The sequence below is a fragment of the Sciurus vulgaris genome (assembly GCF_902686455.1).
Source record: "Sciurus vulgaris genome assembly, chromosome: 8".
Lineage (NCBI taxonomy): Eukaryota > Metazoa > Chordata > Mammalia > Rodentia > Sciuridae > Sciurus > Sciurus vulgaris.
The window spans coordinates 139,020,282-139,048,060 of NC_136468.1; the positions used below are offsets into that span (position 1 = coordinate 139,020,282).

At 51.8% G+C, this 27,779-nt stretch overlaps 1 protein-coding gene across 1 annotated transcript in view; it reads right to left on the reverse strand.

Moving 5' to 3' along the window:
• Window positions 1–27,779, reverse strand: part of SRRM4 (serine/arginine repetitive matrix 4) — a 143,856-nt gene that overhangs the window by 12,715 nt on the left and 103,362 nt on the right. Inside the window, exons 2-8 of the mRNA XM_079152204.1 lie at window positions 25,925–26,071; window positions 21,008–21,094; window positions 18,833–18,904; window positions 16,119–16,145; window positions 15,018–15,068; window positions 12,405–12,503; window positions 11,258–11,414 (exon numbers count right to left, since the gene is read on the reverse strand). Of these exons, the coding sequence (XP_079008330.1) occupies window positions 11,258–11,414; window positions 12,405–12,503; window positions 15,018–15,068; window positions 16,119–16,145; window positions 18,833–18,904; window positions 21,008–21,094; window positions 25,925–26,071 (640 nt within the window). The remainder of the gene's footprint in view (window positions 1–11,257; window positions 11,415–12,404; window positions 12,504–15,017; window positions 15,069–16,118; window positions 16,146–18,832; window positions 18,905–21,007; window positions 21,095–25,924; window positions 26,072–27,779) is intronic.

Sequence of the window (27,779 nt, forward strand, 5' to 3'; positions counted from 1 at the left end):
GCAGGGTCTCCTCACACTGCCATCTTGGCTTGAAGGGCCCAGGATTCTGAATTCAAAGCTGACTTTCAGATCATTTTAAAGGTACGTTTGCCAAGACAGGAGGACGTATTTTATCTGAGTTCATTGGCTTGATTTACGAACCTTTAGACATAGACCTTCAGTAATCTGGCCCTGGGCTCCACACATATTAGGGCCAGCTTTGCCCTCAAGAGCCTATGTTGCTCCCCCCCCCCCCCTGCCCCGTTTTATCCCATGCTCCTGGGTCCTAAGAAGGGGACTTCCTGAAAACCATTTCTGCCTCCTCTGCAATTGGTCACGACGATGTGTCACAGAGACACCGGGATTGGGATTGTGAGGATGGACAGGATCACCCCAGTCGGCTCCTGGGGCCAGGGAGGATTCTCCCAGAAGGCTGTGCACCCAAGCAAGGGAAAGGCCCAGTTTTACCGAATTCCACCCAGGGCGGCTGCCTCTTCACCTTCTCGCTGGCCTGGCTGGCTTTGTTTTGGAGGGGGACCCTGGGAATGCGGCTGCAGACTTCTTAACAATAGCACCCATCCCCCATCCCCCATCCTATCTGGCTTCAGCTTCGCAGTTAGGGTGACCTGCCCTTCCCATCCGGGGGGTCCAGTGGGCACAGTGTGTATTTCCGCCTCCTGCATCAGGGATGGGCAAGCATGGCACCAGGCAGCCTGACCCTGGGGCCTGGGCTTGCTGGTGGGGGTTTGGTTTGGGCTGGGGGTGGGTTCAAGGAACCTTTGCCCCCAAGCTGTGCGCGTTTGGTGGAGGTGGGTCAGGCCAGCCCGTCTTGGAGGGAACGAGGCCGGAGGTGACTCAAAGGCCCGGGACTGCGAGGACCACGTTCTCCAGCTCTGGTGGCCTGCTCCTGGGGACACCCAGGCTGCATCTTTTGCGGGTGCTCGTTCCCAGTCTGGACTACCGAGTCTCAGCACTTTCTCCTGGTGCCTCCTGGGTCTCCATGGGTGTGAGGTCCCTCAAAGCTGGTGGATTCGGAGCGGCCTTGGCCTCGTTCCCATTCCCCACGCCCCGCTCCCCACCCAACTCGCAGGGGTGTTTTCGGGCCTCCGCCTGCCCGGGTCTTATCCTCTTGTAGTCTGTACGGTCAGAACTGAGAATGCTACAAGCCAGCACGCGTCTCCTTCACCACCAGACAACAGAGATAAAGGTACCGCTCAAACGTCCTCACTGGGTTGACCGTGGTACCGGAAAATACCAACCCCCGCTGTTCCTTCAAAGGTCCCATTTCTTTGGATGAATCAGAATTCTTTGACACAGATTCCAATGTCCTTTATGACCCAGGCCTGCCTAGTTCTTAAACCAGCTCTGCAAAGTTCACAGACCTCATCTCTTCCACCCACTCCTGCCTCGCCTCCCACGACCCAAGCGGACCAATCCGGCAGTTCTTGGTTACGCCACCCCATCTTGCTCTCCCAACCCCAGGCCATTTGTACATACTATTTCCTCTTACTGTCTCTCCCACTTGATGTGACTCTATTTACTCATCCTCTTGGTTCCACATTGCCCTTCTAGAAAGCCTTCTTTGATCCCCAGACCAGGATAGAACAATACTCCATACTTCATTAATTAAATCATTCGTTCATTCAATCATTCATTCATTCATTCAATCTTTTATCTATTCACTCACTCAAAAATGAGGGCCATCTGTGTGCTATCAAGCTGTTACTCGATAGGGGCACCTACTTCTTTAATTACTCTTCTCTCCATAACGGTGGGGGAGTCTGCTGAGCACAGGGGTCCTGGCAAGGCTGTGTCCTGTTACTCACTGGTGTCTGGCACAGAATAGGTGCTCAGTAAATCCTGTCTAAGGAACTTGGTCCTCTAGTGGCCTCAGTGGACACATCTTCACCTAATTCATTGGTGGAGATGGTTGGGGGACCAGGCCCTGGCAGAATCCAGCTGGGTGACTGCCAACTTGGGGGATCTGATCATTTTTGAGGAGGAACTGGCCTCTAGCATAAGGAAAACAGATCTATGTAAAGTGTCGGGGTCTGAAGAGCAGGTCAGGCTGGATGTGTGGGACACTTAAGAATCAAGTTTTAGGGCCAGGCCCACGGCAGAGAGAAGGGATCCTCTCAGCTCATTCTCTCCTTCCTCCAGACACTTCTCTGACCCTGGACTCCAAGAGAAAGCGCACAGAGATTCTGCTCTGTTGGCACCAAGTTCAGGTGGGGTGGGCTCTGCGGGGTCTCCTTGCTTCTCTTCCCATGCTCGGCAACGAGGAGGGACTGGGTCTGGTCATTTGCACCCGACGGGGCTGCTAGCCTATACCGGGGCTCTGCTCAGATGGTAACAGGGGCGAGGAATCTTAGAAAGGTACCTCCTCTGGTTGGGCGAATTAGAAAAGTGGTACAGCTGTCTCTGGGCGGAGGAAGCCCCGCATGGGTACCCAGGGCTTGGTGAGCGGAGGGTGGGTGGGTTTCACCTCCCACTTGGTCTCTGCCTCACTTGCCAAGGGCAAGGCCAGCATTACGTGGTGTTCGCAGTGGGCATGCGTCTTGTGCATCTCTCTGTATTTGACCTGCTCAACAGATCCTTTGGCAGGGCAGGAAGTCGTAATCTAAAGATATTCCTTGTTTCTCATTCCAACTGCACCCTGTTTGGCTTGGTCTTTACAACTCTGGAGAGGCTCTGTTTATAGAGGACAGGGGAGGCCGAGGAGACTTTGAAATGCCAAAGAGACTTTGGAGTCAAGAAGGTCACGAGGGGTGGCCCGTGGAGGCTCCCGTGTCCTTGCCTCCCCCTCCCATCTCTGGGCACCTCCTTCCTAGCCAGGTAGCCCACAGTCCCCACTCGACATGGACAGGAGAGGGCAGCTCCCCACTCCTGTGCTCCATCACCTCATTTGGAGAATGAGCCTCTCAAAATTCATCCTTCAAGAGCTCTTCTTCCTCTGCTGGGAATTTCTAGGCATGCAACTGCTCTCTGCCTCTGCATCACTCGCTGGAAAATGGTTCCCAAGACCCCTGCCAGTAGGAGCTACCTAGATACCTCATAATCCTGGTACCCGGGACCACCAGGCAAGACCTGGACCACTTGGACCAGGCTCTCTTCTTCGGTCGGGTCTCAGACCTTCCTGCATCTCAGCCCTTGCTCATCCCTTCTGTCTTCCCAAAAGCCAACCTTGGGGGTGCAGCAGGAAAGGTCAGCCCCTGTAAGATCTGCTTCATTCCCACGTAAAATAACTCCTGCCTAATCTGGGGTCCTGGAAATTGAGACAGGAAATTTGAGTGCTGATAGGTCATTCAGGAGGGGAAAGAACCACTGCAGGGCAGTAGGAACATGAGGTGACGCACGTTATCAACCCACAGGGTGGGCGGCTGGAGCTTAATCCTACCAGGGACACCCAGGTGGCAACTGACTGAGAACAGGCACTGGTTAATCCCCACCAGGAGACGGGGAGCTGGTTATATTAGACACCAGTTCTCTGGTCCTCACGGGTTACAGGCTGTCCCCGGGGCTGTCAGTTCTCCAGTAGGTCCAGACTAGCCCCTAGGCGGGCAGAGTAGGCTTCGGTGGCCAGAGGATACCACCTGCAACCTGGAAGTCAGCTGTGTGCCCTGAACTGGGAAGGGTAAGGGGAATGGATTGTGCGCTTCTGCACCCCAAATCAGCAGCAGGACACAGGCCAGCCCTGTCCTGCTTGATTTCAGATACGCTTTCTGTATCTGCCCACTCGGCAGGTTTGAAGAGACATTTGAATCAACCACCAACAGGTGTTGAGTGGGGGCGGGGTTCATATAACAACCCCGTTCCCAGGTTTTCTGTTCTTGTTTTTTTGGGGGGCTACCAGGGCTTGAACTCAGGGACACTTCACCTCTGAGCCACATCCCCAGCTCTATTTTGCATTTTATTTAGAGACAGGGTCTCACTGAGTGGCTTAGAGCCTCACTTTTGCTGAGGCTGGCTTTGAACTCACAATCCTCCTGCCTCAGCCTCCCGAGCAGCCGGGATGACAGGCAGAAAACCACCATGCCTGGTCTGCTTCCAGTTTTTTGTTGGAAGATAAGACCTGAACCTCTACCTCATGGTAATCATCAGCTTGAGAGCAAGCCCAGCGGCTCCTCACAGATGCCTGGCTAACCTGGCCCCACGGGGATGTCTGGCCTCACCTGTTGGCTTCCTGCCCTCCCGCCTCTGCGTCCCCCTGAGACATCAGAGTTTGAGGCCCTGTGCTCTACAGGCCCAGGGCCACCCAGATCCCTCTGTAAGCAGCGGAGTGTGTGTTTCATCTCTTCTTCCAGAACAAGCCTGCTCCACGCCCCTGTCCCAGCCCTATTAATCCCTGGGGGACTCTCTCGATGAAGGAAACCAGTCGACCAGAGCCATCGAGTCGGATCCGAAAGCCGGAGCCTTACAGACTCTCTCCTTCTGGATCAGAGCTCTTGAGCTCAGATTTTTTTCCCCTGAGTTTTGCACCAACCCACAGCCACTAGGGAGAGTGAACAAATAGTTCTCCTTTCTTCCCCGAGTCCCCTGATGCGACGCTTTTTAACTCAAGCCGGCTTCATCTCCTTATTCCCTCATAGAGTCCACGCCAACACTTGGGGTTTTTCTAATAAGTAATTAAATTCCCCCATCACGAACCCCAGCTCCCCAGCATTGGCTGGGAATCTCTCTCAGCCCTCCAGGGGAGCTGGTTCTGTTATTTATTGTTTTTGTTTCAAATCATTATTTAATCAAGAACGGGAAAAAAGGCAACCTCTCACTTACACTTCAAAATTTAATTTCAGCTGAATTCCGAGATCAAGAGGCAGCTCGGCCTAATAGGTTACGAAAATACAATCAAGAAGAGAATTCCAATTAAACTGAACAAGTCCATTTACGGAGCTTCAGATGGCCCCGTGGAGAGAGGCAGCTATAAATTTCCCCCCTCCCTAGCATATGGGGCGCTGGGAATTCTCATGTGAGGACAGCTCTGCCTGGCAGAGCCGCCAGCTAGAGGGTTTCTGGTTATTTCTTTAAAAAGAGATCCTTTTGTTTCACAAAGACATTAAGTTTATTTTTCTTGCTGTTGTTCATCTTTCCTTGCACGCTAATTAGGAAGACAGTCAGAGAATGGATTCATTGACCTGTTGGGAGTTCATCTGCCAGGAGGGAGGGAGGGAGGGGAGGAAGGGAGGGACCCGCAGGGGCTGATGGGAAGATGACAAAGTTCTTTAGGACCAAGGCCATCCTCCCCCCGTCCTGCCGCTGACCTCGTCCAGGGGAGGCGATCTGGTCCCCTCCTTCCTTCCCATCAGCAGGAGCCTGAAGGGCAAGGTCACATCTGGCTCCCCTATCTCTTTCCACATCAGTCCAGTTAGGCAAATTTTTACCCCAGCCCAGATGGAAGGAAGAAAAAGTTCTACCTAATGAGTTTTTCATGCAGCTAAATTCATTCGGTTTAAAGACTCATCTTTTTTGCCAAGATTATGTCCTTCCTACTCCTTTAAAAGGGTGGGGTGTCAAATATCCTTTTGGTGAAAGAAAATGTCTGTTTTCTTTCTTCCATCCTGCCTCGGCAAGAGCAGGTAGAACCTTAGTCTCTGGATGTGGAGCTCCAACATCCTTATTTAAAAAACAATGACTGGTCCCCCAGCCCGGGGCCACCTCCTCTTCTGCACTTGATGTTGAGGCTCCCGGGGAGCAGAAGCTTTTGCAGAATGTGCGAGAGTCGGGGTGAGGGGTCCCAAGGGCCTGAGCCATCCACAAACTCCACATGCCCCCACCTCAGCTTTCCTGTGTACAGAATGGGAAGCACATTCTCTTTCTGCCTTTCCTCTGGGGGCCTGGGAAGTTCACTGTGGCCTGGATCTCATCCGGCTTTCAAGGCCCTAGATCACTTTGTTGGCAATAAGTTTCCAAAAGTTGCTATTGATGCTGAATAGTTACATCAGCAACCACCGCCTACTGAGCCTTATATCCTGAGTGCCAAGACATACTTGCACACAGAAGAGAAGCTTCACGTTGCCAGGGACCACATCTGTCTTGTTCACTGCTGGTTTCCAGCACCGGGAAAGTGCCTGGCACATAGTAGGTGCTTAATGCGTATTTTAAAACGGAATGGATACCTTATCTCACATCATCCTCATAATGACCTGTAAGAAGGTGTGACTGTTAGTCCAAGGTACGGATGAGGAGACCAAGACCCAGAGAAGGGAACTGACACAAAGGAGATCACATAACTAAACAAATGGATCCCGAGGTTAGACTGTAGCGGTTCAAATCCCAGCTTCTCTCTTTAATAGTTGCTTTATGCGTGATTTTTCTAGGTTCTAGTTTCTGCATCATAAAATGGAGATATTATTGGAAGTTCTCCTGAAGGGTTGTTATAAAAAGTAAGCGAGATACCACCACAGGTAAAGAACTCAGCCCAGCGTTGGGCACATAGTAGCTGCTCAGTAAGCCGTAGCTGTTGCTGTCACTCAGTCATACAGAGAGACAAGACTGAAGACTCCAGAGAACCCGGATCTGCTCTGAAGCCCACGTCTTGATTGTCAGCACTCTCTCTGCCTCCTGCCATTCACAAGATCAAGAGACTCTCTTCTACAAACTCTACAGTCTCCATTTATTTTCCTTGTCATCTGTGTGATTTTTTACTGGACAAGACGTCTATGGCAACCATCCACCCAGGTTGGAGGCACAAGAGATTAAAAAAAAAAAAAAAAGAGTCCTGTCCTTCTGGCTGGTCCAGCTTCAGTCTTGACCAGTCCCCTTGGAAATCCCATCTCAAGTCACCAGTGCCTTGAGGGAGAACCCCAGGCAACAGGGAAAGGACTTGGCCGAACCTTAGGTCTGCCAGGCTCCCTCTTATCCAACGCTGGCCGTAGAAGCAGCTTCTCAGGCACAAGCCCTGACTCACGCCAGCTCCCTTTCCTCCCAGTAGAGCTACCCAAGTCCCTTTCCCCCTCAGAGCCTCAGGCTCCCCATCTGTACAAGAGTGACGATAACTGCCGTTACCTGTAAGAACTGTGAGGAAAGGTCTGTGTATAGTACAGGACGATGCCTGGCGCACAGCGATACCCCTTCCTCCTAGCCGTGGGCCGACTCGACCTAACACACTCCTACTCATCCTTCAAAGCCCAGCACAGATGTCCCCTTATTTACAGAGCCCTCCGGGACATCAAGACAGCACTGGCCAAATCTTCCACTGTGGTCCACGACACATCACATCTGCTTCCATCACTTGCTGGGCTGAGGTTCAAAATATTCCCCAGCTGGGGGGTGCGGCCTTGACGTTGAAAAGGATTGGGGGGTCACATTTTAATGGCTGGATCGTGAGAGGGTGTGGAGGGGAGGGAGGAATGGGTTTCCTGGGGTGGGGTGAGGCGGTGACAGGGTCTGTTTATCAACAGGTGGGCAAGTATTTGGACAGTTTAAGTTTTTCCGCTCAGTCCTGGCCCCAGGGACAACACAGGGACCCTGTGTTACAGCACATTGTCCGGACACCTGAGATCCCAGACTTCGGAAAGAATGGCTTTTCTTCCCTCTGCCCCCAGTGCCTTGGACAGAGACAGAGGGGCAAAGACAAGGATGGTGAGCAAGGCTGTAGAGGGTCCCTAGACCACCTCCTCGGGGCCCTCCCTTTGGATTTGGGCTCTGACCATACAAGAGAATCTTGGGCGAACTGTGCTCATCAACTAGTGTTTCTGGTAATATTCAAGCCCCAAGTTACATAGTCACATATGCAAATGAGCTCCACCAGTCTAATGCACTGGTCCTTGGCTGGGGTGGGGGGCAGGTGTGCCAGGGATTGAACCCAGGGGCGCTTAGCCACTGAATCACATCCCCAGCCCATTTTTAGGTTTTATTTAGAGACAGGGTTTTGCTGAGTTGCTTGGGGCCTCACTAAGTTGCTGAGGCTGGCTTTGAACTTGCCATCCTCCTGCCTCAGCCTCCTGAGCTGCTGGGATTACATGCCCAGCTCAGTCCTTGATTTTTTAAAGAGCTGCGTACACCAAGTGACAGCAACAGAGTGTGGCAGGACCACGCCGTCTAAGATCCCGACTCTCTGGCTCTGGTTCCCCCCGCCCAGGCCTGTGCCTTGCCCTGGGATGTGATCTCAAATCCCACCTCCAATCTTCCTTCCTCCTTTTCACTGGCTCAACCCTGCTTGCCCCTGGCCTTTTGAGTAACTATTACCTCCTCTCCCCACCCTGCCCTGCCCAGCCCTGCCGCTCCCCTTCTGTTCCACCTGAGCATCTACGCTCATGCTCTGTGATTTACCATTTCTACCTGTTTCAGTGAAAGGGACTCTGCTGTCGCCTTTAAAAGGGAGACTAATATTAGGGCCAGGACTCTTGGAAAAAATCTTATAAGAGAGAAGCTGAGAAAGAGCTGAGCATGAGGGACACTCAGAGGATCAGATTCGGAGCTTCAGATGCCCCAGGATCTGGGCAGCCTCGAGTGAGTGGGGCAGAGCCACGTGGGCCAAGCCTCCATGCAGGATGGGAAGAACTGGGCCTGGCAGGGCCCTTGCTTGAGTTCCAGCTTCACTATGATTTGCCCGAGCCTGGAACCCCCAGTACCATATCACCTCCACCTGACATAAATTAAAACCACCACTCTCTCCACTGCTACTCAGTTGCTGGCACTCACAGCAAACGTCACACTGCCTTTGCCACTTGTCTGCCACATCCCAAGACTTTTACTTATATTTTGTCACAGAGTCCCCCTGACAATCTCACGAGACAGGTCTCAGTATTATGCTTGTCTTTCAGATTTTGAGAAAACTGAGATATAAAGCATTTACGGAAGGTTCTGTGGCTGATAAGTGTAGCAAGGGAGCCAGAACATTGTCATGGCACCATTAAAATGCACTGAGTTTTGCTCCTGGGCCAAGTACTGGGCTCAATGAATGTTGTTTGAAGAAAAGAATGTTATCTATTTTTATTCTTTTTTTATTTTATTTTATTTTTTTTTAATTTTGGGTACCAGGGATTGAACTCAGGAGCACTTGGACACTGAGCTACATCCCCGGCCCTATATTTTATTTAGGGACAGGGTCTCACTGAGTTGCTTAGTGCCTCGCTTTTGCTGAGGCTGGCTTTGAACTTGTGATCCTCCTGCCTCAGCCTCCTGAATTGCTGGGTTTACAGGGGTACACCACTGTGCCTGGGTTATCTTTATTATTTTTTTATAGACAAAGAAACCGCAGCTTGGAGAGGTTTAAGTAACTACCCTTAGCTCGGAGCCAGGATGTGACCACATAACCATGATCCCATGCTTTTAAAGTTCCACCTTGCTATGACCAATGTGAGTTCTTTCTCTTCTGTGTGTTTGTTTCCTGCTTGATAATCAGGGCAGTGGGCCTGGTGAGCTCTTAAGGCCGCTTCTTTTGGATATATATATATATAGGATTTGGCTTTGGGCTCTTCTGATAGGAACTCACTCATATGGGACATCAGAGTGCCTTACTCCAAAGCCATCAAGAACCTGTGTGTTTTAGGAAAGCAAACAGCCAAGAGCCAATCTGTACCACCAACAGTCAGTGTGGGAGGACAGACCTGGCTTTCTGTAACATCTTCATGAACATGACCTTGTTAGGAAACCAGCCCAAGCAGGTAAAGCAGTATAAGTTAGTCATTCTCAAGGGCCCTTTTAGCTGGGGTCATCTGGGGACTCTGAATGGGCTGCCACCAATCACATGACTGGGAAGACTGGGAAGCCCTTGCTAATGCCAACACACTCTTTTACCTCTCATTCCTCTGATTTCTAATCCTGTTTACCTTTGCCACAACGCCCCAGGAGATCAGTGAGGAAACAGAGGCAGCTGGGAGGGGTAAAATGATTAGTCCAGTCAAGACTTGAACCCAGGCCTCTGGCTCCCTGCCATACTGGCCACTCCTCTTCTTAGAATATTTGGGGAGGAGACAAAGCCGTTTGCCCCCTGCAAGTCCTCAGTAACCACAGGCATCTTTACAAAGTAGGGGCCTGGGGAGATTTGCAGATGGTTCCAGAAAGGCAGAGATTTTGGGCAAAATTAGACCTTGATATGGGGTGCTCTGATGCATGGAGAAGAGTTTCCCAGGATGCACTGCTGTGTCAAGCAGGCCCCACTCTTGTCTGTCAGGGCCATCTGCTTGCTGGCATCCCTGCCACCAGCTCTGAGCTTTCTCCTTGTTTCCACCCTGTCTTTTCTAAAGGAGCAGGTCACTGAAATGTTTAAGTCCTCATGTAACTCAAGAAAACAGATCTCTTCTCAACTCTTGGGTGCAATGGTTAGCTATGTTAGTATTGACCCCCTTCCTCTTGTCTGTCTGTCTGTCCCTTTGGAGTCTCCAAAAGTCGACATACTTCAATCTTAGAGAATTTTCCCAACAATCCCATAGAAGAGGCAATCCTTCAGGTTTACAAATGAGAAAACCTTGGTTAGGTACCTTGCCCAAAACCTAGGTTTTACCTTGCCCAAAGCCACACAGCTAGGAAGGGACAAAGCTAAGACTTAAATCCAGATCCATCTCTTGCTCAAGATGTCAAATTGTCTGAGGCCAAATTGCCCTGTTGACCTGGAGAAGTACTGTGTGATATCACTCAGTCCCAGGTTGCTAAGCTGGATTCACTCTTGCCTGGCTCTGTGACTTTACCCCAGAACTTCACCTCTCTGAGCTTTGGTATGTCCATCCCATCTGTGGAAGGAATGAGTGCCAGCAGCTGAGCCCTCAATTCCCTGAGACCTTGTGTGGATATAAGAGAAGACACAGGTCAAGCGCCATGAGCTCCTTGGAGGAAAATTCTCATATAAATTCAAGGTCGCATTTATAGGCGGAATCAAATTCCAGCTGCCAACCAAGGCTGCCAGCCAGCTGGCACCAAAGATGCAGTGCTTATGTAAAATCTAGAGTGCCTTGGTCACGCCAAATACCCCTTTTCCTCACTCGCCAAAAGAACAGCCAAACAAATAATAATAAAAAAAAAGCAACTTCCCACGATCTTTCACGCATGCGTTCCTGCAAGCGTCACGCTGGAGACCAATACTGATGTCCACATCCCCCTGATAACAGAGACTGGGTGTCTTAGGTTTGCTTCCTCTGCCACCGCCCTCCTCCAAGTCCCCAAGCCAAGTGCTGCCACCGGCTGGAAAGTGGCTCTTTGGTTAATTAATAGTGAGGTCTGGAGCCAGCGGGGTATTTTGCCCAGATCTGAATTAACACGTGTCGTCCGGTTGTCCTGACCCTGCGCTCCCCTGCCCCGGTGCTGCGGCCGGGCCGGCCGAGGAGGCCTGTGCAATACTTACTACACCCCTGGCCGACAGCAGGCTGAGCATCTCCAGGGGCCGGCTGGGCGGGTGGCTGGACCGGGCCTCGGGGCTGACCTTGCAGAGAGTCTGGGAGCAGCGTCTAGAGTGTCTTCGGCGGGACTTCCGCCCGTCCTCGGGGGACCGGCCTCGGTGCCTGGGGACGGGGGAGAGGGACCTGAGAACCTGTTGAAGGCGAGCCCGGCAGAGAGGTGGCTAAGGACCCCGCGGAGCCCCTGAGGACCTCAGGGCGTGCTGGGTGTGCTTGTGCACGTTGGTGACTTTGACCTTGGGAGTGTCTGTCTGTGTCAAAGCTGGACGGTGCGGGTGTCCATCCATCTTCCCCGGCCGGGGAGCACCAGCCCCAGGCCCAGTCCCACTCATTCATTTGACAATTGCTGATGGATGACAGAGGACGCCCCTTCCCTGGTTCCCTTTAACCTCCCCCACGCGCCCGGGCGACTGTCCGTGATCGACTGTGTGTCCACCCATGTTTCCGGGTGTTTGGCGGTAACTGTGTCTTTGGGTGACGCAAGGGCCTGGCTGTCCTGGGGAGTGGCAGCCAAAACTTGGAGGGAGAAAGGATTCATGAGTGGCAGAGCCGGCGTCTGGGAGTTTGCCCCATCTGGATCTGGTTGCTCTGTCTGCAGGGGAAACCAACCATCTGACCTCGCGGAAGGGGCACGTTTGGACTCTGCACGTCCCCGAGGCTCTCTGAGACACGGCGGTCAACAGAAATAGTACTGTAGAGACTTGCACGACACCCAGAAACCCCCTGAAGGTGCCTCACAGTCCATTCTACAACTCCAAGGTGTAGACAGGGCAGGTCTCACTTTCCCATTGGATAGATGAGAGAGCGGAGGCTCAGAGATGTTTAGCATCCTGCCCGAGGTCACACAGCTTGAAGTGACAGGGTCAAGGCAGTTTTCTGCACCTGTAGGGACTGGTTCCTGCTCTGGACTGTCCCCTTCTGCTCTGAGACTCCCAGATCATTTTTTTTTTACCGACCCCTTCTGTCTACAGCCTTTTGCTTCAGGCAAGAGTGACCGCGGCTAAGAGCACAGCAGGGGCCAGGCAGAGCTGGGAGTGCGGCCCCCCTCTCCGGGCTCCGGCTGGGGTGCAGAGGCTCCGTGGGGCGGGCGGTTACCTGGTCTCACAGCTGGAGGAGCGTGACTCAGAACTCTGGGACCTCGAGGGCCAGTGGTGTTGGCGGTGGCGGTGAGACTTTCGGGGCCGGCTTCGAGATCTTGGGGAGGTGAGAGGGAGTGAATCAGAAGCAGGGAGGAGAGACAGAGAGAGAGAGGGAGTTTGATTTTGACCTTGCGACACACACGTCCCTCTCACAGGCAACCTGGCCCCGCGTGGCCTTCCCCAGCCTCCTGTCTGGGGGTTGGGGGCCTCTACCCAGCTCCACTGAACACAGGAGAGCAGAAAGGGGTCCTCCAGCGGGAGCGTGGACACCAGGGCAGCCGGTCAGCCCTGCATGTCACCTGTCCCTTGCCTACGGTGGGAGTCTCCTCTTCACACAGCCTCAGGACCAGAGAAGTGTCCTAAGTGGGAGCAAACCACCAGCTCTGAAATAACACCAGCGGGAGGCCGGAGCTCTGTGCCCCGAGTACCCGCGCGCTGGACTTCCCAATTTTTCAAGTGGATGGGGAACTAAAGATTTTTTTTTTTAATGTAAAATATTCCTATTTTAAATGGAAGCTCATTTAAAAAAAAAAAACAAAAAACAAAAAACAAAAAACAGCACCTCTGGGGTGCAAACAAAACCCATTTGCAGAGTAAATGAGGCCTTTGGGCTGCCAATTTGTAACCTCAGACCTAGAAAATTAAAACCATACTCTTAGCATGGAGTCCAAAGCCTTTCAGAATGAGTGCCCGACATTGCCATGGACCCTAGTCCAATCGTGGTGTCACTATGGGTTACTTCAGTTCCCTCTGAGGAACCGTAACCATCCAGAAGTAGGAGAGGCAGCGACCACGGTGACTAAGGATGCACAGGGAATGTCGGAGGTTTGGGCCGAGCCAGGAGTTGGTGGGAGTTAGAGAGGGTTCTATCGGGAGGCAGTCTGGTTATCTGGAGAAAGGGCTCAGAGATTCCTCCAATGTCGTCACCAGGCCTTCCCACGGCGAACACACTGCCATCCAGACACCACGTCCTAGCATTTGCCTTCGGCAGACTCACCTCTGCCTCACATCAAACCTCATGAAATGGGCTCCCTATTGGTCCCATTCTACCTGTGCAAACTCTGAGGCCCAGAGACTTTCAGCCCCTCACCTTGCCTGCAGGCCCACCTGGACCTCCCCTCCTGCAAGAAGCCGCTCTCAGCACCAAGCCCTCTGCCTGGGGCCAGGTCCCCTCTACACCCTGGGCTCCATCTGCCACCTGAGTCCAGGTCTGTCCCCTGTGCCCTCTGCACTGTGAGCGGCCCCCCAGGGTGGAGGGGCAGGAGGAGGCCTGGGGGACGCTGAGGGAAGGAAGTTGGCCCCGGCGGGTCCCTGGCTTAGAAGCAGCTCTGGCCATGGGGCATGGCAGGGAGCAGCCGGGAGCCTTTCGGGTGTGGCTGGCAAGAGCTTCCTGGTGCTCTGCCGGCAACTTCTGGGATGCGTCTAGGTCCTGGCACAGGAAAGGGTGGGTAACTGGATGCCACCACGGTGCCCCAGGGGCTCTTGAGGCCTGGGCCAGCCCCGACTCTGCAGCCGTCCCTCCTGTGCCCCCAAGTGAGGCAAAGCTGGCGTCCTCCCTCCGGCCCTGCCTCCTCCTCTCCTCCCCAGCAGCCACTACCTTTCCTATTGTCCTTGATCCTCTTTCTAGAAGCTTCTTGGTGGGAGATAAAATATTAGTTGACTGGAAAACACACCCACTAACATTTGCAGGGTTATATTTGGTGACGGGCTGTCACCAAATTTACTTTTAATTTGGTTGGGAACTGAGCTCTGCTGATTTGAATTTCTACTACCAGCTCTGAACTGTGAACAGCCGGGGCCCCGAGACTGCGGCTGGGAGGGTCACCCGGGGCTCCATGCTGCACACCCAGGAGCCGGGGCTGGGCTCATGTGCACGCTCACAGGCGCTCACACACACACACGGTCATGCACGCACGACACACACGTGCACAGGCTGAAACCACCACGCGTGCCCCGTGCACACAGCGCAGAGACGCTTAACCTGTGCACACACGGAGTGCAAGGGGTCTGCGCGCCTCCACCCACGGAGCATCCGTATGCACACCGGGCACGCTCATGCTCACACGGGCACGGAGGTGTGTTGATGTAGACACGGAGACAAGCCGCACACGCACAGGAGGTGTCCACGTGCTTTACGAATGTGCAGCGTCCACCAATGTTTGTGAGATGGAAAAAGTTCAGACGCTCACAAGATGCACGCTCCACACAGACCCTATGAAGACAGGCACAGCCACGCCGCGTGCACACACAAGGGGCATGCCAGGCACACGCATGTGCACAGGACAATGGCATGCACACGTGAACCGTGCATCCACACCCGCACCGTGTCCCACACTGGACCTGGTGCTCATGCACGCTAAACCCAGAGCTTCAAGGTCACAAATGCTTCCTCCTCCTCCTCCCTCTCCTTCCCCTCTGCCTCCCGTTCTTCTTCCCTCCTTCCCTCTTCCTCTCGGCCCCCTCCCTTCTCTCCCTTTCCCCACCCATTTGGCCACCACACTCCGGCTGCTAAGAGGCGGGTCTTCAGTTCCCCAACCTGGATGGCATGTGGCAGGTGGTGCCTACTTACTGCTTTTTATGCCTCTTCTCTTCCCTTCTTTTGCTTTTGGGGCTAGAGGAGCTAAACAAGAAAGGGCCAATTAACCGAATGAAGCTCCAGAACCAACAGCTGCAGTGCAGGACAAAAACCAACGGGTAGTTCCAAGCGGGCCTCCCGGGGGCCCTAGATCGGGCAGCGGACCCCGGGCGCTGCCCGAGCGCAAGAGAAGCTGGGCCAACTTGTCCCCGCAGCCAGTTCTGCTGGGGACACCCCTCCTCCGACCCGGCGGGTGGCAAGAGAGGCGATCGGAGTAGCCAACCACTCCATGGCAAAGACCTAGCGCTGTCCCTGCCACCCGTGGGCGAGGCACAGCTTCATCCAGACACATTTTACAGATGGGGAAATCCAACGTCGGAGGGGCTCAGAAACCTGCCCAGGATCTCACAGGTGACCGGGAAGTGGCCCCAGACCATGAGTCCCCACGGTCCACACTTCTGGTGGGGGAACGCAGCCCCCCCCCCCCCCCCCCAGAGGCATCTGAAGTCCCCAGAGCTCGGCCGATTCTGAAATGTCGTGCCGTGAATAAAGGGCAGGGCTTTGCGTTCTTTAGCCTGCTCTCGATATGGCTAGTGTCACTTAAGAAGCCACCGTCACCCGTGCTGAGCCTCGGTCTGACAGACGCGAACTCGACTCTGGGCTCTGAAGCCCTTTGGCTCTGTGGGCTTTCCCGTCCCACCTCCTGAGCCTCGATTTCTCCATCTGTAAAATGGAGAGGATAGAGAGCCACCACACAGTCGTGCCGGGGGTGATCCGGGTTAAATGCACCCGCATGCGGGAGGGACCGGGCGCAGGACCAAGGTACAGTGAGTCCCGCGGTGACGGCTCGCCCAGGTGTCCAGGGTGCCAGGCCCTGACCTCTGTGGCGTGGCCAGGAAGGTCTGGGTGGAGGGACAGGGCAGGTCTTTCCCTGCGTGTCCCTACTGGGAGTTCAAGGTGGCATGTTAAACGGACTCAGGCAGAAGGAGGTGTGTCCCGGGCTGGCCCAGGGTGGGAGCCAGACCTGGGAGCAGCCCAGAGCCTGGTTCAGGGACACAGAGAGCAGAAAGAGCAGCCGGAGGCCGCGGGCCTTACCTGTGCCTTCTCTTCTTGGAGAAAGACCTGAGTCAAAGGGAGGAGAGAGGGAGGGAGGAGGCGGGAAGGAAGAGGGAGGAGAGAGAAGAGAGGCGGTGAGTTTGGAAAGCAGGCTGCTGGGGGTTGGGTCCCCTGGCCAGTTCCCCTCCTCTATCAGATTCAAAGACTGTGACTCTTGCGGGGGGCACCTCGGTTTGCACCCTGAATTTCCAGAGCCTGCCAGAGCTCCAGAGCTCACCCAAAACTGTCAGCGAGCCTGTCCCAGGTAGCAGGTGAAGAGTCCTCTGTCTCCTCCCCTCCCCCACATGTCTCTCTCCCTAGCTGGAGATTCCTCCCCTCCTAGCTGTTGCCATTGTGAGGCCACCAGCTGCCCCACGTAGGACTCTTCCTGGGTGCGGGGGTCTAGGCTAAGCGTCTGTCATGCGTAGCCTCATTCAATCTTTCCTCAAACCTTGTGGAGTACAATTCACAGCCACCTTCCAGACAGACACTGAAGCTCAGAGAGGTTGGTTAAGCTGCCCAGGGTCACACAGCCTCACGGGCATAGAGTCTACTCATTCTCCAGGGCTCCCCTGGGGTCCTCTGCTCACTGTAGCATTTAGTAGCATCTCTGAGACCCTCAAGCTGGCCGGATTCTTCCTCTGTGCTCTCCCAGTCCCTGCTGAGCTTCGCACTTGGTGACATTAGGGTACAGACATGGATACCCCTGTTCCCCACTAGCATGTGAGCCACCTGGGAACAGGGCCTGGGTTTTGGTCACTGTCCTGTTTTGGAACCTGGAAACCTCATTTATGTTTCATCTTAGGGGTTTAATATATAGCTGTGAAAAAGGGAGAACCGTTTAAAAACTCTGAAGCTTTGTAAATTAAGAGATAAGGAAAAGTCTCAATAAAGTTGAAAATCTTTTCAACTTTCTTTTTTCTTGGTACTGAGGAATTGAACTCAGAGGTGCTCAGCACAGAGCCGCATCCCCAGTCCTTTTTTGTTTTTTATTCTGAGACAGGGGCTCTCTAAGTTGCCGATGACTGTGAGGCTGGCCTTAAACTTCCCATCCTCCTGCCTCAGCCTCCCCAGCCACTGGGATTACAGGTGTGTGCCACTGAGCCGGGCAAGATGGATGGTCTTAATGCTTCAGCCATGGTTAACCAGAGGAGCTGCCTCAGGAGCAGGGCGGTACTCAGCTGGAGTATTCTAGAAGGACCAGAGAGAGTATTCCCCCTCCTCGCCTCCCTCCTGTGACCTCCTTCCCCACTAAAGCTCCAAACTCTGTCCCTGCAGCCAGGTCCGTTTCTAACCCTCTGGCCCAGCTTCTTTCTCACGAGAAGGAACCTTTGGGTGAGAAGCCACCTGGCTCCCAGGATCCAGATGTGGCCATGTCCCCCAGACTGGTCTGAGCAGCCCTGTGTGGGATGAGGACAAGACAGCCGTCTCCCCTCCCAGCAGGACACGCTTCTATGGTGGCCTCCGTGGTGCCAGAAGTCTCTGTTACCAAAGGACCATTTTGCTGAAGACCACATCTTGCGTCCCCGCGCTAATTTGCCCACGTCTTGTCTTCAGCACAAACTCAGCGTCACCCGACCGTCTTGGCAGGTGGTGGGCAGGGCCAGAGATGGAACCGATTTGAGATGGTCCCAGCCACACGGGCGGAGACGTGGCCAGAACCTGGACGGAGCAGAAGCCGCCTGGAAGCCACTTTGAATCGGGCTTCAGATGCGGGGGGCCAAACCCACAGGAACCCCCACTTTTTGTTCTGTTCAGAATCTAAACCGCTCACCCCATGGGAAGATGCAGCCATGAACTCTGGATCAAATAAAGTAAATAAAACACAAAGGCACGTTTCCCGTGGCCCACGGCCAACCCCAGGGATTGGGCAACGTGCGTCAGTGGCAAGAACAGGCGGGAGCCTGGCCCGGCTCCTCAGGCCAGCGGAGGGTGGCCCGCGGGACACTGGCCCAGAGAGGGCGGGACTTCTTCTCCGAGGAACCGCAACACTGAAGGTTTGAATTGCAAAATCTTCTGATTATACACGTTGGCTCGGAGCCCTCTGGTTCACGTCCTGCGGTCTTTTTCCCCCTGTCAACATGCACGTGTGTGGGACGGTGGATCAGTGTGTGCATGCACGTGTGTGTGTCCAGGGGGAAAGTTCTAGAAGGTGTGTTCTGTTTAGAATGTCCTTTCACTTTTGCCCAGGCTCCCCGCTCGGCTGCCAGGTCCTCCAACAAGATCCCACCCTCCAGGACGCAGTTGAACCCACGTGTGAGGCCTTTCCTTGGGAATTTGGAACAGGGAATGAGACAGTTCAGAGTCTGCGTGTGGCTGAGCTTGCGGTGTGGAGACGTGGGGCAGGGTGGAGACGTGGGGCAGGGTGCAGCCTTGTCCCCTTACAGGGACTAGGAAGCAGAGGGAGCTGTGGCTCCTGCCTGGTTCCCTGAGTCCTCCACTCCCCACTCCTCGCCCCTTGTCCACACCTAGAGGGCCGCTGAGACCCTCTGGCTTTTCTTCTAATCAGGTCCCCTTCTGACCTGAGTTAGTTTGGGTGGCCCTCTGGTCCCCCCAGTTGGAGTCCTGACATGTACATGATCCTCATACATAACAACACATACCTAAAATAAATACGCTACACAAATGACAGGCGATGGCTGCACATGACATTTGGGTCCCCCGTCCCTATCCCATCTGGGATGCCCCTGTTTGCAGAGGAAGAAGGACAGTACCTGCGTCGCTTGTGTTTCTTGGAACTTTTCTTCTTCTTTTTCTTCACGGGCGATGGGCTATAGGATGGGGACCTGCGAAGAGGGGAGGCACTTCAGAGGGAGGCTCGTAGAGGCCAGAGTTGGTTTCTAAGGGTCCCTTCCCCAGTCCCTATGAAGGGTCTCGGCTCTTTTAGGACTGCACGTCCAGGATAATCTCAACACCAGTGGCAGCTTGCGTTTGCTTTAAACATGACCATGAACGCTTTATGTATTATCTCATTTAATCGCTCCACAAGTTTCTTAGGTACAGTGGCTACCAGTCCTTTGCTAATGAAGAAAGAGAGATTCTGAGAGGTGAAGTGACCTGCCCAGAGACACACAGCAAAGAAGTAGAGCTCTCTTCCATCCCAGGAGTTTTGCATGACCCCACAGTTGCCCTCTTGGTCGGACCATAAAAGTTTCTGTCATCTGCTGCTCTCCTTACAAGCTACGCCCCTCTTCCTGTATTCTGTGGGTCTCTCCTCTGTCCCAGCCTATTGTCTCCCTGGTAAGACGGAGCCCCCTGAGGTCATCTTACCAGGCAGTCACAACATGGATGGTGCCATCAAAGGGCCACCTGAGAAACAGTAATTCTAAGCCCAGGGGAACGACTCTGGCTGAGGCTGGAGTTCCAACCTAGACTACCACCAGCTCAGAGTCATTTGGAACACATCAAGGCTGATCCCTAGGTCTACTCCCCCGCTGACAGAGCAGGATCCAAACAGAAGTTGGCAACTCCACGCCAGCAGGAGCCTCTTCAATAGCATAAACGACTGGCACAGGCTGGTGGGAGACAGTAGGGAGTGGAGGGGATTGGGGCGAACCCAAGACTGCCTGACTTCAGGAGCTGGCTGCTTCTCACAGCAGCCGAGAGTCCAGTGTGGGAATGCAGGACTGGGCTTCCAAAGCACCTGCCTTATCAGTAGAAGCCTCCAGAAATCCATATTTTCATATAAAATCTCCCAATTTTTAAAAATATTAGCAATCAATGAAAAAGAAACAGTATATTTTTCAAGTTCAACAAAATGGGCAGGTGAAGGGAAATGACTGAGGACCTACTCGACCTTTAGGGAATCACAATGTCTGTCCCCAAACGCGTGTTTCGTGGACATTTATTGAACGATGGATTAGTGAGGCCTAACGACTGACGTTTCTCTTTTGAAGTCTTCACCCACTCCTAAAATCAGAAACCTCAACTGGCCCAGTGTTACTCCTTGCCTTACAATGACTAGATCTCAGCTTTTTCACCCACTTTCCCTGCTGGGTCCTCCTTGGACCCGATCTTTTAAGACAAGGTTAAAGGTGTCCTGCAACAAAGTCCCAGAAAACGTGGACTTGAGGCGTAACTGGTTCAGATGCTGCTCTCTGCTGCCCCCTGCAGGCGTCTATAAGTACTGCCTTGGAGGCTTGGTGAGATTCTCCACCTGCATCCCTAAGAATGATCAAGCCTAGTCCTCTGGGGCTGGGACTCCAAGCAAGCTTTCAGTCTAGTGAGCTACCATCTATGAGCAAACCTGGAAACATTTTTTAATACGAAAATATTTTTTAAATATTTATAGAAAAAAAACTGTGTAAAATACAAAACAGTCACTAGCTGGCAAATACTGTCAAGTCCATCCATTATCCTGGGCATTTGGCTTGATGGGCAGTGGGATGGAACCTACTGAGAAGCCTAAGAATCATGGTGCTGTAGATTCTATCACTCCTCGCTGAGCCTTTCTTTTCCCATCTCCAAAATGGGAATAAGAATCCTTGCCGGGGTAGAACCCGGTGCGGAGTGAAAGAGATGATGGAAATCAGTCTCATCATTCAGCACGAGTCTCTGCACTGAGTGAGCTCTCAGAGGAATTCAGTACCCATGGTAACGACTGTGCTCCTGTTAACTGCTCACTTACTACATGTCAGACACCATGACTGCTGTTTCTACCTCCATTTCTCATGCGATTCTCCCCACATCCAAAAGGTAGGTACGGTTGCCAGTTTTTAGAAGAGGCAAAGGGTGCTTCGAGGTGAAGTCCAAGGTCACAGAGCTAGTGAAGAGGTACAGCTTAGAGAGCTCTGCACTCTAAGGAGAGTCACTGTCTCCAAAGTCCCTATCACCCTGTTCTGTCCCTTTCCTCCTCTTTTAGATTTCATCTTGGGGGTGGGGGTCCTTACCTCCTTCTCTTCTTCCGGGCAGATTTCTTCTTCTTCTTCTTCCCCCTGGAGGAGGGCGGAGGTGTGAAGTCTCTGTCAGGGGAGGCACTGCGGAGAACAAAGAGTCAGAGGACCCAGCCAGGACTGAAGGGGAAGGATCCTGGCAAGATCAAGGACCCAGAGCAAACGCCTAATTACCACCTCATGGCTGATTCGGTCACACCTCAGATTAAGTGCTTCAAATAAGGACTTAATGAGACAGACGCTGTGCACTGCCCAAACACCCATTGATTATTTAAAACAGAGTTATAGAGGTTAACTACTGCTTAATAGATTTATTATTGAATCTGCAAATGGCTCACCTTGGTAAATAAATCACTTTTAAAATAATTAATCAGCAGTTCAATCCCCTCCCTCCCCAACCCACCCTGTCCCCATCGCTCCTGCTGGAAATTTAATGGCAGGTGGAAGTTATGTTAGGTAGCAGCTGATTATTAAAAGTTTATTTGCCGAGGTCTAATGTAACGAGATCCATATCTTATATCGCCCCACGGAACCTCAAAAGCTTCCGCTCTTCAGGAATAATTATTTCCCATTCAATTAAATTCAAATGCTCAGGCTGCAGTTAAATGCTGTCAAGTTATCTTCTTTTATAATTGGGGCAGGCTCCAGGGATATATGTATATTTTTTTTAAAGTGCTATCCCATGGCAAAGAGAGAGGGTTCTGGATGGAGAACTGGAACATTGAACCCAGTTGAACTTTTCTGAAAAAAATGTAATATTATTATCATTATTTCAGTAGCAACACAAACCAGCGTTTATGCATTTAGTCTGTGCCAGGAGTTTTAGGTACTTTGGTACTCACAAGCACATTTTGAGGGTGGTATGATTTGTACCATCTCATTTTACAGGTGGAGAAAATGAGTTTCGGAGTGTCGAATTGATTTGCAGATGGCCCACACAATCAAGAATTAGCCAAGCTGGGATGTGTACCTGTGTGATTCCTGCCCTGGGAGTTTTCTCAAAAGAGCGGCCTTCTCAAAGTGGTGTGGCCTGTCAGCTGGAAGTTACCCAGCTCCCTGGAGAACATCGTAAAATACCTCCATATTTAATTCCATTTAAAGAATCTGGATCATCGGGATTAACAGAGGGGTGATAAAATGATTAGAATAGACATTGAGGTCCCTGCGTCTCCAAAAACTGAAAATCACATCGCCCTGCAGATAGCATTTCCAAGAGTCACTTTTAGCAGGTTGAAAATAAATGTCCTAAGAATGAAGGACCCGCTGTTTAATCATGCTTACATGTGATAAAGCACAGACAACACACTTATCCCGGAGCAAACAGGCTGCTTGGGTCAACGCAGAGGGCCACCTCCATGTATTTTCTCCAAAAAGTGCTCGACACAGAGCACAAGTCCAATAGTTTTCAAGTGACCAAATGCAGGATGAATGGATGAACTAATTTAGCTACTTGTTAAATCTTCATGTTTCATATAAACACTGCCCGGTCAAACAGCTGCCAGGGATTTGAGAAGAAAAAAAAAAAGTTAAGGGAAAAATACTCAAGGGAAAAAAAAAAAAAAAAAACCCAAAATCTTTTAAGTGTATGTCTTTTAAAATGAGGAGAGGTCTCACTGTTACAAATATTCCAACTCCTGGAACCCCAGGGTGCCAGGGAGCACAGTTGGAGAACCGTTGTCTTGGACTCAGATTTAAATGGGAGGGTAAAGCTGAGAAAGTGTTTAAACTTGGCTCCATCGGACGTCTGTGAGATGGCGATCACTGGTCAAGCCCGTCAAGAACTCCCCCGTGCCTCTGCCCAGGGCTCTGCACCCCTCTACCTCTTCCTCCTGCAGCAGCCCCGCCGGGGTGCCGGCACAGGGGGCTGGGGGTAGAATACGGCACGGTACTCTGCTGTACCACGGGCAGGGGCTGAGAAGGCCGTGCTGATGTGTGGCATGGTTACAGACACGCGGTTAAGCAAGGGACAGAGCATGCGGTGGCTAAGTATGCAGTGGTTACATGTGGAGCAGTCAAGATTGTCCTGGTGAAGTGTGCAATGGCTAAGTGCTCAGTGGTGAAGCAGGCGGAGGGTAAGTATGCAGTGGTTAAGCACATACTGGTGAGGCAGGTGGGGTAGGTATGCAGTGGTTAAGCGCACACAGGTGGAGGTAAGTTTGCAGTGGTTAAGCGCATACTGGTGAGGCCAGCAGATGGTCGGTAGCAGTGGTCAAGCGCACACAGGTGGGGGTAGGTATGCAGTGTAAGCACCCACGTGGCAGGCGGGTGCAGAGGTGAAGCACACACCGGGAGGGTGAGTATGCAGCCCACACTGGCAGGCAGGGTAGCGCAGAGCTGAGGTGCCCCGAGGCTGTGCACGACGCAGTTACACGCGCCCAGCTAGGGTGTGACGGCCCGTGCCCAGGTCAGCACCCGCGGCTGGGTTTGCTGAGGTCCCCCACGTGGGGTCGAGAAGGCCACCCAGAGGAACCCCGGGCCCCCGACAAACGTGGTTTCAAGGCCGCCCCTGCCCAGGCCTGGGCCTTATTCTCAGCATGTGCAGGGAGGGAACAAGCGCGGCCCGAGTCCCAAGTCACTGCGGGGACTGGAGCCGACTGGCGTCCGCGCCCTGCTGCGTCGAGTCCGGTTCCAGTAAAAGGGGCTTGTGTTACCGTCACGCACCACACTCGGGCGTTTCCTGCAACGACAGGCCGTGTCCCTTTAGGTGACAATGAAGCTGGAAAACTATCGATCAGCGACAGGGTTGCCGATGCATCGCCGAGGGCTTTGCGGTGACTCCGGCATGGAGGAAGCCTCGGTGTAGCTCATTGTGCACCACGTGGGTGCCTCTTACCCGGTGGTGATAACGGGTGACGCTTTCTGGGTACGTGCTTCTTACACCCCCATCTTAGAGCCAACGCCTATTTATAAGGAGAGAGCGTTGGACGGGCGAGAGCCTGCGGTGCTACCCCGGCTGCGCACAGCCGGCCTTCACCTCAGATCCCCAGGGCACCGTTTCCTCTTGCGCTTCGTGGAATCTCAGGGCACTAGGAGCAATAGCCTGTTCCATAAGCACCTTGTACCATGCAGTCTCCGTGCGCAGCGGGCTGCCCCATCCGGCTTGTGTGAGCACCCTCCGTGACATCTCCTAAGGATGAATTTCTCCAAACACGACCCCGTTGTTAAATGATGCATGGCTGTAGTGTAATTATTATGACTTTTATCACTATTATCATCAGCATCTTCATCGTGTTTTTGAACATGTCAGAGAGTCACAGAGAGAAGGGTGGGAGAGATACAGATGCTGTACCACTGAATTGGCAAGGTGGCATCATTGTTCAGGTCTTCATGCCCGGAACCTTCTCTTCTGGCTTCATGAGACTCACCTAACAGTTTTCAAGACTTCCTGTGTTCTGGACCCACTACTGGAACCTGTAGGTGTCCCATCTAATTGAATTCTCACTGCAACCTTGAGAATGGGATTTTAATATACCCATTGTATAGTCATGAACACTGAGGCCCTGGGAGGAAGTGGCAGCATCCCAGGGCGAGCCCAGGGCTCCGGGTCTCACCGGCTCCCCGTGGGCGCTTGGGAAGATGCTGTTCTATAAGGACAGAATTTCCCCTCTTCCCCATTCTCTCTCCATTGCCCTCAGTCTTCATGATAACTTTTCTTCCTGTTTGCTGGTGAGTGCTCTCCAGACCTGATATTGAACTTCACTTCTGAAGAGCTGATTGGGCTTAACTGCATTTCTCTTCCATTCAATCCACAGCCTCACCGAAGCTTATAGCTGAGTCTCCATCTGCAAAATCTCTGGCTTCCTAAGCCACTTCTTCAAAACGCAGTAACCTGGTCCCCTAGAATCAGGGTCTTTAACTAGAGGTCCTGATACATCAGCCTCAGAGGTCAATAAACCTTCTGAAAGGGTGCACGCAATTTTCAGAGAGTACTTCGAGTGGCACACTTTTCCTGAAGACAGCAGTCAGCACTAGGCTCTTACCTAATTCTGTCTAATTCTCAGGCTGGCTTAGAACTTCTTCCTTAGTGAACCAAGAACGGCAGAATGTACAGAGAGAATCTGAACCAGGGGCAGGGGTCCTCGGGCTAATCTCGGTCCTCCTACAAACTGGCCTCGGTTTCCCCAACTATAAAATGGCCTTGACACCCTCCAATTCAAGGCCAGGAATCTGGGGGAGATTTACTGATGGGAAAACCAGATTCATTTTCCCTATCACTGGGGTTAGATACAGGCCCCTGGCCCAAGCCTGCGGCAGAATAACAGGACCGGAAGACTCAGGATTTACTCCCGCTGGTGAGGCTGGATTACAGGTGCCATAAATGTATTTAGATTCTCCAGAGGCCAAAGAAAGGACATATTTTGGGCAAGTTACTTCTCTCTGAAGTAAAATACCGTATCATCATTTGCTAATACAGTACCTATTATATAGGTGGTACTTAAAAGGTTCTTGAGTAACTGAACTAAGGAATGAATACAGAGATCTGGAATTCAGGAGGTAAATCTGGAATGACATCATGATTTGGGAATCAAAGGCTCCCAAGATCATTAAAATGGAAAGGAACCATCATTTATGGTAGGAATCAATAAACTATCACCAGTAGGCCAAATCTATCCCACTTCCTGTTTTTATAAATAAAGTTTTATTGGAACCCAGGTTTGCCTATTTATTTGCATAATGTGTATGGTGGGTTTTGTGCTACTACCATCCAGTAGCTGTGGCAGAAACCACCAGGTCCACAGAAAGTATTTACTATCTGGTTTTCTTCAGAAAAAAAGTTTACTGACCTCTTTTTCAAGGGTCTGAAAGAGGAACTTGTAAAAGCAAGGAGAGAAATGGCCAGAGGCCAACTTCATTTCTGTATCCTTAGCTTGAACTTCCCCACAGACAAAGAGATGAAAAAGGAGAGTGTCTCACCTGCGTGCTCTGGCAAGACCCAGCTCCCGGCAGGCCTTGTCTCTCTCCCAGCTGTTGGTGCCCAAGGCCTCGGTAGCCAGACGCTGACCCAGCTTTTCTGAAGGTCCATCCTGGGCTGGAACTATGGGGCTGCTCTGGGGCTCTGTCCTGCAAGGGAAGAAATAAAAAAAGACAAGTGTTAGGATATGCAGAGACACGGTTCACTAAATTCAGACTTTCTAACTTTCTTTTTCTAAAGGTTGAGACCTTTAGATTATCTTTGGACCATTGTCTCTGAGTCGTCATTTCCACTTCAAGCCAATCAAGACCCACATGACTTCTCCTGCCCTATCTTCCTCAATTCTAGTGACATTGGGGGCTACATATTCTGGAGGATGAAGCTCCTCAATGGAAGATTTTACAAGAGAGAAATAAACCTTACTAAGATTAAGCCACTCAGATTTCAGGGTTTGTTACTGCAGCATACCTTTTCCTATCCTGACTAAACCATGAGGAGATGCTGGAAACCAGCATTCTACTTCCTTTCTCAAGACACATTTGGAGGTCAAAACATGGTACCATAAGCTGAAACTCCACTTTGACAGTTCTATTTGATTTTTCCACCTTATCTATAGACTCTTATCCACGGTTTCTCTTTCTATGATGTCATTTACCTGTGGCCTACCACGGCCCAAAAATATTACATGGAAAATTCTAGAAATAAACAAATCACAAGTTTTAAATATGCACCATTCTGAGTAGTGGGATGATATCTTGCATTATCCCACTCTGTCCTGCCCAGGAAATGAATCATCTCCCTTACACCAAATATGCTACCACCTGCTGGTCACTTAGCAACCATTTTGGTGACTAGATTGACTGTGACTATACCTCAGGGCTCTTGTTCAAGTCACCTTTATTTTACTTAACAATGGTCCCAAAGTGCAAGGCTGTGACGTTGGCAACTAGGAAGCCAAAGAGATTTGCTAAGTGCTTCCATTGAAGTAAAAAGGTGAATGAACAATGAGATTTTTTTCTTTTTTTAGCAAGATGCACTTGTGTAACTTGCATTACAACATAGTATGATGGTTAAATTTTATTATTAGTTATTGTTAGTTTCTCACTGTACCTAATTTATAAATTCAAGTTTATCCTAAGTGTTCATGTATAGGAAAAACAGGGTTCAGGACTACCAAAGGCTTTAGTCATCCACTGGGGATCTTGGAACACATCTGTTGTGGGGGGTGGGCTACAGCACAGCTGGGTCCATGTACTACCTTCCTTCCTCATTTCCTATCCATAGGACCTGAGCCCAATCACTTAACATCTCTGAGTTCCCTCGATGGAAAGATAGGGAATAACCTTAACCCATGTACTGTTACATTGTCATGAGGACCAAATGAGATAATTTATGCAAACCCAAGAGTCTAGAAATTGTCATTTTCTTTTACTTCCTTGCCAACAGATTGTCCCTAACAGGTTTGAGATCACCCAGGGTCTCAGAGAGTAACCTCAGTTCCATTCTGTGCTCCAGACATAGGCTTCACATAATACTGGGGAGTTGCCTATGAGTCTTACCTCTTGCGTCCCAGCCAGTGACAAGAAGATGCCTAGTTACTCAGCTTTTGAAGAGTCTATCGTGCAAACTCCCAGCTCCCAACCAGGAAGAGTGAGGAGTTCGAGGGCCACACCATCTAGGAAGCTCTCCTCTCTGCTCACCTGCTTCCAGACCCGGGTCAAACATCGATCCAAAGCATTAGCATTTGTCATGCACCAGGCTGTAGCCAATGCATCAAGATGGGTTTTATGACTCAGGATGAATGCATCTGATAAGCCCCTGCTCCTTGGGGCTTGCAGAGGAGCAAGCCAAGCCCCG